This window comes from Pipra filicauda, unplaced genomic scaffold (genome assembly GCF_003945595.2).
Source record: "Pipra filicauda isolate LSUMZ 115617 unplaced genomic scaffold, ASM394559v2 scaffold5_size6683894_pilon, whole genome shotgun sequence".
NCBI lineage: Eukaryota > Metazoa > Chordata > Aves > Passeriformes > Pipridae > Pipra > Pipra filicauda.
The window spans coordinates 1,001,459-1,013,719 of NW_024104754.1; the positions used below are offsets into that span (position 1 = coordinate 1,001,459).

General features: G+C 37.0%; 1 protein-coding gene across 1 annotated transcript in view; it reads left to right on the plus strand.

Moving 5' to 3' along the window:
• COL28A1 (collagen type XXVIII alpha 1 chain) overlaps positions 1 to 12,261 on the plus strand; it is a 34,008-nt gene that overhangs the window by 18,423 nt on the left and 3,324 nt on the right. Inside the window, exons 21-32 of the mRNA XM_027733721.2 lie at positions 588 to 659; positions 1,538 to 1,606; positions 2,012 to 2,080; positions 3,798 to 3,866; positions 4,346 to 4,414; positions 5,169 to 5,237; positions 6,615 to 6,683; positions 7,364 to 7,432; positions 8,212 to 8,292; positions 9,754 to 9,789; positions 10,910 to 10,946; positions 11,074 to 11,631. Of these exons, the coding sequence (XP_027589522.2) occupies positions 588 to 659; positions 1,538 to 1,606; positions 2,012 to 2,080; positions 3,798 to 3,866; positions 4,346 to 4,414; positions 5,169 to 5,237; positions 6,615 to 6,683; positions 7,364 to 7,432; positions 8,212 to 8,292; positions 9,754 to 9,789; positions 10,910 to 10,946; positions 11,074 to 11,631 (1,267 nt within the window). The remainder of the gene's footprint in view (positions 1 to 587; positions 660 to 1,537; positions 1,607 to 2,011; positions 2,081 to 3,797; positions 3,867 to 4,345; positions 4,415 to 5,168; positions 5,238 to 6,614; positions 6,684 to 7,363; positions 7,433 to 8,211; positions 8,293 to 9,753; positions 9,790 to 10,909; positions 10,947 to 11,073; positions 11,632 to 12,261) is intronic.

The following is a 12,261-nucleotide window of genomic DNA, read 5'->3' on the forward strand; positions in this document are numbered from 1 at the left end:
ATATTATTCTGGACTCACAGTTTTACTTTTGTTGTAATTATTACAGCCTAATAATCCTCTCGAATACCAGCTTTCCCTTTACAAACTTTACACTATTCTCAGCTTTTTCTTCCCAGAAGTGTAAGCTGGTCAATCACACAGGGCATCGTGATCAATTGATTGGCCCTATTTGCCTTAGAATCAAAAAAAAAAGTACTACCAAGTGAATTATATTTTCCTGGTTTGATAATTTTTCTTAGACAGTATCTTTTTAATGTAATAACTTAGTTTTCAGCTGCAAGGATTCAATCTTTAAGATTCCTTTTGGGTTGGTTTTTTTTCCACAGTATTCACTGATAAGTTAGTTAATTTCATTTTGGATTAAATCTACATAGTTGTAACCGTACCAATCCAAAACTGGACAATTACTGAGCAGAATTAACTGACTTGCTAATGAAGACAATAGGAACAGCTCATGTGCACCACCTACAAGATAGATCTTTGATATCTTTCACTGACATTTACAGTTAATTCCAGTTAGCACATTCCTATAATAATAACTCTTAATATTATTTAGTATGTGTGACATGTCTTCTCCATTTTTGTAGGGAGATCAAGGTCAGAGAGGAATACGTGGATTAACAGGACCAGCAGGAGTGCCTGGACCTCCTGGAGCTAAAGTGAGTTTATTACTATGTTTTGTGTGTAAAATAGCCTCCTAAAGCTGTGCTTTGTTCCAGATCTCAGAAACAACTGTTCCAGAATGAACTTGCTTCATTAAATAATAATAAAAAAAAAAAAGTCCAGCTAACGCTTCTCTTAGCAAGACACACCATGATCCCTATAAACAGCTAGAAGCATTTTTTTTAAAAACTTTGCCTTTACCACATTGCTTCCCTGTTGGTTTACAAAAAGTTAAGGTATCTACTGGTATTTTTATACTGAAATATTTGGGAAGATAGTATTGTGTATGGAATATACATAGTGACAGGACTTTATTTTCCCTTACACTGACTCATAGCTGATATTCTTTTATGAATTTGGAGTTTCCATTAAAATACTCAGTTCTCACTGAAAGTGAGAGAAGAGCTACTCTAGGTTTCTCCTCCAGTTTCTTAATAAGTCTTTTGCTATTTATACACACAAGAGTATTTCCACATAAAAGGTAAAAGAGGTAAAAAAGTACACTGAAAGGACTATTTTCAAAAAAATCTAACCTAACAGAAAAGGTATACATGTTTTCAGTATACCTACAGAGCTGGGCAGGAAGTCTTGAGTGCTGTATGACTAAGTCTCAAATATACTAAGAAAGGGACTTCTAATAGCATCTGTTTGTGCAGTGATAGAAGGATCTCATCTCCATTGAGAAAACAGAAGTATGCTTGTTATCAGTTCTTCAAACATATTCCACAGATATTCCACGTAGAATTGCATATTAGAAATTCTAACAGAATTTTAATGGAATATTGTAAATTATTGCATAAATGTTTTCTATATGAGATGGTCATGCTCACTTTCAGAAAAATCCATTGGTTTTTCTCTCCTTCCTTCACTGCAGGGAGAGCCTGGTGCACCAGGACGTCTTGGAATGCCAGGCCCTCCTGGAAGAGCTGTGCCTGGGCCAAAGGTAACATCCAGATTCCAGCTCCTAGTGCCTATAAACACAGGGTGAAAACTGAAGTAGGCTATGCTAATACTTGTTTAAACCATTTCAGCCTCAGAAGGTCAACTAAAACTTCTTCTTTCCTATGAATAGAGTTATGGATTATATCCAATCTAGTTACCACATTGCTCTCGTATTAACAGTATGGCAGGTTGAGGTATGGCCTACCTTTGTTGATTGCTTTATTTTGAATAACCTTGGATATCAAAATACTTTTCTTTATTCTGCTTTTGGGTTTTAATGCTTGCAGTAGCAATAAATAAAATTAGCTATTATGTTTGATATATATAAATTTGTATAACAGAAAACACGCCTGTGATTGGAGTTTAATAAAATACGTAACAGGAGTATTTATTTTCTTCATTGCAGGGTGACATTGGGTTACCTGGTCTTGCTGGACCAATTGGAGAACCAGGTTTTGGACTTCCTGGGGCAAAGGTAGTTTCTAAATTGTTAAACTAGTTTCTGATAGAACTGTAAAATAAGCCAGGAGGATTTCAGTAAAGCAACAAAAATCTCCTAGGATGGCCAAGTGTTTCACAGTTCTTAACAAATATGTCCTACAGCTCTGTTAGAGTATAAGGATTTGCAGAGCCAGAAAACCATGGATCGTCAATCTTCCAGATTCTGTGAATCAGAAGCTTTCAGATGGCAGAGAACCAGGAGAAGAATGACTGTTTCTAATTGATTAGAATTAGAATTCTAATTGAATGCAGAGAGGACACCTGTTAACTGTGCTTACAACAGCCTACATGTCAAGTACAGTTAATTTTTCTCATCCAGGCTCCTTTGCTTCATTCCTAATTTTGACATATGGTAATCTATAGACTCCAAAAAGGTCTCAGGACATGGGCCAAACTGGCACTGTGAGAAGAAATACCTTAAGTAGTGCAAGAAGAACACGAACAAGTAGCTACGAATTTCCCTCTAGCACTTTTCTAGTATTGCCTCAGTGGTACCTAGATTCGAGTTTCATAATCCACTCTTCATTCCAGGAATGATTTTGTTTGAACACCAAGAAACTCAGGACATATAAACCTGTGTTTCTCAAAATATACTGGATCCTGCTTGCCCCCCCCCCCTTTTTTTTCTTATTGAATTTGACAGTACTTTTGTTCTTTGAGTGAACTGAACACAGTAAGAGAAGCATGAGAAGCGTGTAACAACCTCTATCCCTTTTTGATCAGTCAGTGGTTTTCAAAATCCTTACATTTATTTTCATCAGGAGGAGATTATGATGATGGAATCACGTACTTTTCTGGTATAGTCCAGCTAATTCAGAGAATTGCATGTTGTGCCATTTCTGGGGATCCAACAGGAATCAATCAACAGGAAGCAAGCCCTTTGCTCAGAGCTGCAAGTCTCTCTCCCTCAGCCTTGAGTCCTCAAAGCTCTTTCAGCTGGGTGACACTGCCTGTTTCTGTGACTATGTTCTTCACTTTTTGCTGTCTTTGTCAGCATGAGTGGTTTTGCTGTTCCTTCATTCTCAGACACACATCTGCACTAAGCTGTACAGGGGAAAGCCTTTTACAATCTGATTTCTTTAAATTATTTTTGCGTTATTTCTGCATGCTCACATTTTGCATAGCTACAGGGACAAACACAATCTTGATCATCCATTCAGCTGTAACTGAGCAGTTCACTGCACCATCCAGTGTGGTTGGGAGGGTTAAAGTCCTTTTGGTTTTCTTGGTAAATCTGTTCCTGAATAATCCAGCTGTCTGCATCCATGAAAGAAGCTTAATTATACATCTCCCATAGGAAGCTCCTGTTAGAAGTTTTAATGAGGTTCCATAGCATTATAGGAAAATACAATTCTAGAACAAATTATGGTAAAATTATGATAAAAATATGGGGAATGCAACTAACAGAATTTCATCTTATATGTAGGCCACAAATTACAACAGACAGAGCTCTTGAAAAATACTAAAATTAGTTTCATAGAAGTGAATGCTCCTGTAAATCCCGAGCTGATACTGTTTTAATCCAGGATTAAATAAACCTAAAATAATAATTTACATAGTAAAATACATTAGCAGATAGACAGATAAAATCAATTTACAGTATATTTGCCACAGAAGTTTCACTTCCATGGAAAATTTCCTGCTAACAACTGTATTGGCATTCACTCAGAGGTTTTTCCTGCCTTCATCAGGGTGACCGAGGCCTTCCAGGACCCCCGGGGCCCTTTGGGCCAAAAGGAGATGGTTATCCCGGCCCACCTGTAAGTTTATAGACTTTTTTTTTATGTGAATTGGGATCAAATAAGTGCTACACGTAAGTGATTTGCCTCTGTGTCTGACATGCTAGGAAAGATTTGTTGGTCTAAAGGCCTAAAAAGACTCCTCAACTGTGGAAATGCATTTCAGCATAGAAGGAAAATCTCCTTCTGAAATAGTGCGAGACCTTCCCTGTCCTCCACTTCTCTTGATTATGCAGTGCAGAATGGCTGTGGCAACTGTCTTTCCAGATTAGACTCCTCTGTCTTCAAACACATGCAAGCCCCCTGCATGGCATTCAACACACACACATGTGCCACTGACACCACTTCTGGTTTATAAGAGTAAAATTTAACCAATTGTAGACTAAAGTGATCCCACCAAGAGACAATATATCCAAGACACTACCATACAAATGTTAACAAAAGCACATAGTCAATACAACCGTAAATTAAATGTATGTTGTCTGTGTATATAATTTCAGGGCTTGCCAGGCCTCCCTGGGATTCCTGGTGAACAAGGCCCAGATGGAGTCGGGCTACCAGGACCTAAGGTACAGACCTTAACTTCTAGAAAAGGAAATGTATATGTATATGTATATGTATATGTATATGTATATGTATATGTATATGTATATGTATATGTATATGTATATGTATATGTATATGTATATGTATATGTTACTTCATGGAGATATAATTCCTACTTATATATCACAGTCAGAATACCTATTTAGTCCAGCTTTAACTTCCTTGTCAGTATATAAAAAATAGATCCCATAGAAGCTCTTCAAGCTTCACTTCAGAACTCATCCTGATGCAGATTGCAGGATTACTGGCATTATACAGGCAATTGAAGAATTGACTGCAACTATTTAAACATGCTTAATGTCTCTTAAAAGGACATGCATCTTTTTTCCACTGACCTCAAACCCCTAGCTGTCTGGAGACACTGATAGGAAAAAGCTAGAACAGTGGCAATTTGAACACAGAGTGTGACTCAACTGACAGCAAGCAAAATCTTTGTGGTTTTTTTGTTTTGTTTTCAGCACGGGAATTGTAATTCCTGTGTAACTATGCGTAATTGGCTGTACATGTCTTGAATATGTTTAGACCACTAGCTGTTTATCCCCAGTAACTTCCTTGTCCTGCCTGCCATATTCATGAGTTATCACTGTTTGGACTTGCACCATGTTGTTCAATAGTTCTCTTCTCTTTGTTCCATTTGAGTATAAGAGGTGCTGGGAATCCTAGAGATAAATTAAACTTTTGTATTCACTACTTATCTCTTAAAGTATCACCTTTCAGGGTGATCCTGGTATTAGAGGACCAGTTGGCCTCCCCGGTCCACCAGGAGAAGGTTTGCCAGGACCAAAAGTAAGAGATTTAACAATTATGCCTCCCTTTGTCTTTTTTCTAAAAAACAAACAAACAAACTATACTATAAAAATGCATAGATATGCATAGACATCCACATGTCTTCTGTCTTCACTCTTCACTAGAAACAATTAATCCAACAAATAATCTTTATTTTGTAGAAAATCAAAAATGTTTCTGGTAACTAGCCATAAACCATAGCCTTCTTCCAGTTGCATATGATAAATGATAACCTTGCAGTGAAGATCAGTGACAAAACATTTAGCTCCTGCAGGCATTAGCTGCACCTGAGTAGCAAAAGTTTCTTCAAACCTGGCATTGGTCAAAATTAATGGCCTGGCAAGCACTTAGTGTGTCTTGCCCATGCTACTGTTACAGCTATAGGCATACTGTTGAGTTCTTCTGGAATTAATTCTTCTTTTTTACTATACCAACCTAATAAACATATAATGACCAATAAGGAATCGATCCTTGAAAAAAAGGATTATTTTTGTAGTTATAATATACATCATGACAAAGGCCTGAAAGTAATTGTAACTATAAAAAGCAATTTTCACTATGAAACCTCCCAAATTGGAAATTCTTATGCTCCTACAGCTCAGTTTTAGAAGTCTACTAATGCAAAAGAAATGGTGTAGAATGTAAATGTAAAGGAACTCAACAAAGTCAAATGCAAAGATTATGCAACATAATAATGTGTTACCTGCACAATGTGGCTTATTGGTCCCAGAGATTCAGTTCACATTGGCATGAAAACCACATCCAGAGCAAAGCAGTGGTGAAGCACTTCCCCAGCCAGGACTAGTCCCAAGGACTGGCATGTGCACAGTATCCTTACAAATGAGGAAAGAGAGAATTTCGTGCAGGGATACTGGAATAGCAATATAGGCATGAAATTAATATTTCACTATGTGGGTTTTGATTGCTTCCTGTGAATAACATATGGAATGGAAACATTTTCTCTAGAGTTTTTTTGAAAACTATCTTACGAATTAGCAACAAGTATTTATTTGCAATGCCACATTAGTATGTATGCCCATGGGTCTTACTTAATGGTGATGAAAGATAACAAAACAATAATAATCCTCTCTTAAATCTTAATTCAGTCCCCAATATCCCACCAATACAATCCTTCCCTCAACACAACGTATATATCTCTCAGCAAGGTTATTTATGTTCAGTAATCATTAAGCCAAGGGACTCCTTTGAAGTATAAATTGGATTTTAATAATCTGATAAAGGCTGAAATGAGTCTTTGTCGGACAGAGCAATCTTATCCTCACTACTTATAAAAAGAAATGTCTGGTAGAGGGTGGACAAGAAATTACATGGTGGTATAACAATTTATTGTGTATTTTTATTATGAATATTCTCTAGGGAACCATAGGACGCCCAGGGCCACCTGGCTCTCTGGGACCTCCCGGTGAAGGTATTCAAGGAACTAAGGTAAAAAGGCTCCATGTCTCCAATATTTAACCTGTGCTGAGCGGTCAGTCTGACCATCACAGTGTTAAGGAGATTTCACATAGTTTCTTATATGAAGAGAGCCTCAGGCGAGAAAATGAGAAGGATAATGGGAGCACATACAAAGTATGTTCTGTATCTACTGCTGGGAACAAGCCCAAGCACACGTGTTGAGGGAGAAGGAAGGAACTTTCATCAGATACCTTTACGAAATTAAAAATACCATTTCTTCTTCCTCAGCTCTCATGCCCATGGAGACAGCCTGAAGTAGTTATATGAATACCATCTATGGTAGAGAAAGAGTCTCCATCCTGAATCTATGTGTAATATTAATTTTTCCCTGTAACATGCACTTTTACCCAAAGCATCAGTCAGATGAGACACACTCAAAAGACAGAAATAAGAAAAAGGGAATGAGAATGAATAAAATGGGATAGAAAGAGGGAACAAATTAAAATTAAAATCAATAATGTGGTTTTTCAATATTATATAACTTTATACTGAAGAAATATTTGAGAAATATAAGCTAGCTACTACATTGTCTCGAGTGCCTCAAGATACTTGTTAAAATGCAGTTTGAAACACTTTCTCTTTGAACATTTAAACTTAAAGCATGATTAATGATTACAAAGAGTTAATATCACTACTTGGATTATCATTAGGGGGAACAAGGAATTCAAGGAATGCCAGGACCACGAGGCCCTCCTGGAGATGGGCTTTTAGGACAGAAGGTATGATATGTAAATCAGAGATAATGCTGTAGATGGAAAAGAACACACTGAAAATACTCATTACAGTCAGCTCTCATTGAAGGCTTATAAATTCTGTGTAAAGGGAATGGGCATTTGGGAAAACCCAGATATTAGAAGATTATATTATTATTAGAAGTTATATTATTTTATTATTAGATTTAATATTACTGCCTTTCTTTCACCCACTATGCAAAATTTGGGCACTACATCAATGTTAAGAAAAAGAGAACTTTAGATTGGAATCAGTTTTTAGATGCAATCACATTGGCTCAGAAAGGCTGTACAAAATACCATAGTCTACTAAAAATCAAACCAGGACACACGAATCCATGTTTGCAATTCCAAACACCTTTTCTGGGCCAAAAGGTTTCTCAGAATGATATTCTCATTATTCATTCCAATGACACCCTTGGATTTCTTTTCTATTTCCCTACTGTTATCTTATTTTTCTAAGACACTGATGACAATTTCCATCACGTAATATCACATGAAACCCCTCTATAGTGTGCATATAGTTGTTTGAGATGGTTCATTGTTCAAAGAGCTTCACTTATTTTTTCCCATAAGGATGCTTAGCCAATCCTATAAGTTATTAATGAAATTCACAAAATACCAAGTTATTTAAATGATGTCTAACGAAGATTTCTGTCATATCAGAAGCTGAAGGTGAATTTAACAAAGGCAACTAGAGAGAAATTTGAAAAGTGTAATAAAAACTGACTTACGCTTTCTGTCTGCTTACCAACATGGTTTTACAGGGAGATCGAGGAGCTACAGGTGACAAGGGGAAAAAAGGAGAAAAAGGTGATGTGGGTGACCCTGGTTTATCTGGAGAACCCGTGAGTAACTCAGGTTTATCATGGCTGTTTTCTTAAACCATGTAAAAACAAAGCTGAGTTGTGTGTTCTTCTTTCCATTTAACTACATATAATCTGAAATACTTAAGAAACTGAAACAATGAAAAACTTTAAAAGCAAAAAGACATTTCCTTGATTAATACCCCACTTATCACACAAATGGGGTTTCTCTCTTAAGGAAGTTGTCATGATTTAACCCCAGCCAGCAACTAAATACCATGCAGCCACTCAGTCACCTACCCCCCAGCCGTGGTGGGATGGGGAGGTGAATCAGATAAAAAAGTAAAAAAAACAAACAGAAGACTCATGGGTGGACATAAAACAGTTTAGTAATTGAACCAAAGTATAATAATAATAATCATAATAATGAAAAAAACAAGTGATGCCCAATACAGTTGCTCACCACCTGCTGACCAATGCCCAGCCCACCCCCAAGCAGTGATCGGCCCCTCCCAGCCAACTCCCCCCAGTTTGTGTACTGAGTGTGACATCCTATGCTATGGAATATCCCTTTGGCCACTTCGGGTCAGCTGTCCTGGCCACGTTCCCTGCAGTTCCTTCTGCAGCTCCTCACTGGCAGAGCATGGGAAACTGAAAAGTCCTTGACTTAGGGTAAGCGCCACTTAGCAACATCCAAAACATCAGTGTGTTGTCAGCATGATTCCCATAGTAAACCCAAAACACAGCAGTGAACCAGTTACTAAGAAGAAAATGAACTCTATCCCAGGAGAGCAGTGAAGGACAATTGCCATGTTTCAAGACAAAACTATGCAATTCTATCTATGGCTAGCAAATAACTATAGCTCAGACTTTCCCTCAAAGCTGATGAACAATGAGGGGAGTCAAAATGAAAACTTCTGCTGACGGGCAGGTCCCATGTGGTGCTCTTCTGTTCTGAAATTTGCATACTATTAAGTAGGAATATATAAACTCCATTGCTGGGGGGGGTGACACACACACACACACACACATATATATATATATATATATATATATATATATACACACACACTAACATATAAATAGTCCATATTTTAAAAATTCATTCTTGTCCTGCTACTGGCCCTATTAAACTCACACATGATGAAGCAAACAAAAAATTCTCATCATTCCAGGGTGTCAGGCAGGTACACAGTCTATTGAGAGAGGAAATCAACACAACATGGTAGACAAGAAAGCTTTGCACAGATTCTCCCTTTCTAATGTAAACTGACAATCAGTGATTGAGTGGGAGACTTGAGGTCATCCAATTCCCATATAACACCATCACCTTAGGAGGCTGCAGATACCGAATGCACAAGGTAGTATCACACAAACACCACTTTTTCTAGCCAAAGTTCCTATTGGCCAAATATTGTTCAAATAATGGTATTGATGAAGTAATATTCTGAATTACAATGTTACTAATTAATTGCAATGTTGAATTAACAATCACTGTTACAGGGAAAAACTGGACCAAAGGGAGAGCAAGGTCTAACAGTAAGCAAATTCCATTATTTAAATCCCCTTATGGCAAGATATAAACAATACTAGATCAGATGAAACATATCCTGTTAATTATTTTGGACGGAGCTTTCTGACAAGAAGTGGTCTCAGTAATACTGCAGCATGAAACCACTCAAAGATTTCTGATTTTTTCTCATCTACTTTCTACTGAAATGGAATTTTAAGTTCCTGGTAATTTTAGGCATTTTTCTGCTATATGTTCTTTTACAGTTAGTGTTAGATGACTCAGGAGTGCACTTGCTGCAGAAAGGATTTTTTACAAGTATTTAAGAGTATAAAGAGCGAGGATCTTCAAACTTGTCATGGTCTGTCATGCTATGAACTTAATTATATTTCTGCTAAGTCTGAACTGCACTTGACCCAAATTCAGTAAAAGTATGTCAGTGACTACTACTAAGTTTTATGGAAGCTGAGCAGCAGTAGCAAAAGGTTGTATTTGAAAGACTGACTCAATGCCAAATGAGTCCTGTCATGCACTTAAAAAAATATAACAAAGGATTGCTCTAATAACAAGAAACACCTTGTTCACAGAAGGTCTCACTTTTCTGAACAGACAGCTTTGAAGGCAGAAGCTGTTTTTTCTTTTTTCTGATGAAAGCTGGGTAACAGAGTGGGCCAGATACACCAGGGCTTCCAACTCCCAATTCCATTCTGTGTTGGTGCTCTGTCATACATCGGCTCACTACAAGCAATACAATTCCTAAAGTTGGGTCTGTTTCTCCACTCCCAATACATTTAAAATGGATATCATATTATTCAGATACTAAAATATGAATGATTTTCAGTTTTAATGAGAATCAGTTAATTACAAAACATTTTTACAATAACAGTAGTTAACTGTTTTAGATAAAGATGTTTCTGTGTTGTCAAGTTAATGATTGTTATATGCATATGAAACAGTTCAGTGTAAAATGTGGGACTCATTCCCTGTTTGGAAGGTCAGGTTTGAAAGTTAAACAGTAAGATTTTTCTAAGTTCCTGTAGGACACAAATATTAATTATAAACAAAATATTTGTTAGTGTCAATATTATGCATTATTTGAAAGAGGCAAAGTTGTAAAATAATTTCATATTTAATTCTTTTCATATCCAGAGAGAAGATATAATTAAATTAATTAAAGAGATATGTGGTAAGTACTCAGGAAATCTTTACGTTCAGGTTCTATATTTTCTTTATTACATTTACATTCTTCTTCTTTTCAAAAGGATACCATGTCAAGTCATTGTGATCTGGGGTTTTTTATTTTTCCTTTGCAGGTTGTGGTATTAAATGTAAGGAAATTCCTATGGAGCTTGTATTTGTGATTGACAGCTCTGAGAGTGTGGGACCAGAAAATTTTGAGATTGTCAAAGACTTTGTAACTGCTTTAGTAGACAGAGTAACTGTAGGCAGAAATGCTACTAGAATTGGCCTTGTGTTATACAGTTTAGAAGTTCAACTAGAATTTGGTCTCAACAAATATACAACTCGACAGGATGTTAAGGAAGCAATTAGAAAAATGCAATACATGGGAGAAGGCACTTACACAGGAACTGCTATCCGTAAAGCAACCCAGGAAGGATTCCTCGGTGCTCGAGCAGGAGTGCGGAAAGTAGCTCTTGTGCTGACAGATGGCCAAGCAGACAAGAGAGAAGCTGTAAAACTGGACACTGTCGTTCGAGAGGCTCACGCAGCAAACATCGAAATGTACGCAATAGGAATTGTAAACACTTCAGATCCAACACAGGCCGAGTTCGTGCGTGAGCTAAATCTGATTGCTTCAGATCCAGACACAGAACACATGTTTCTCATTGATGACTTTAACACCCTTCCAGGTGCGTTCATGGAAGTTATGCATTGTATCTGATGCTTCTCAGAACGGGGCATGGTGGGGGGACAGTACTGTCTTTATGGATATGTCAAGTTTTGATGCTGATCAGGATTAGTTACAAGGTGCAAAATAATAGGAACCTAGAGATAAAGATTCACTTCTTTTAAGGAGTCACATTATAGGGCAATGATTCAACACTCCAACAGGGGGATGTCACCCAGTCTAGGAAAACAGTTGCTTAAACTGGTTTTCTAGGCTGAGTAAGTGCACATCTGCTGGACTGTAAGTCAGAAGGAAACCCATTGTCATAAATTCTGCTTGTTCACTTCCCTTTTTCATTTAGTTGTTCACATAAGCAAGGTAAGAAGTTATTTTCCTGTAACCAACTAGTAGTTGTTACTAAGCTTGGATGAACACCTTTAAATAAGTTGATTGTATTTTGTACCATGTAGAGGACTTAAATGCTGGCAAATTTGTGACCAAAAAAAGCTATAGCGCAGAGAGTCTGGAATAATATAAACAATCCAAAGGAGTACTGGATTACATGTGTATTACTGACGTATATAAATAGTCCATATTTTAAAAATTCATTGAATTTCTCAGTATGATGTTTTTTACTTTCTTTTTTTTAAAC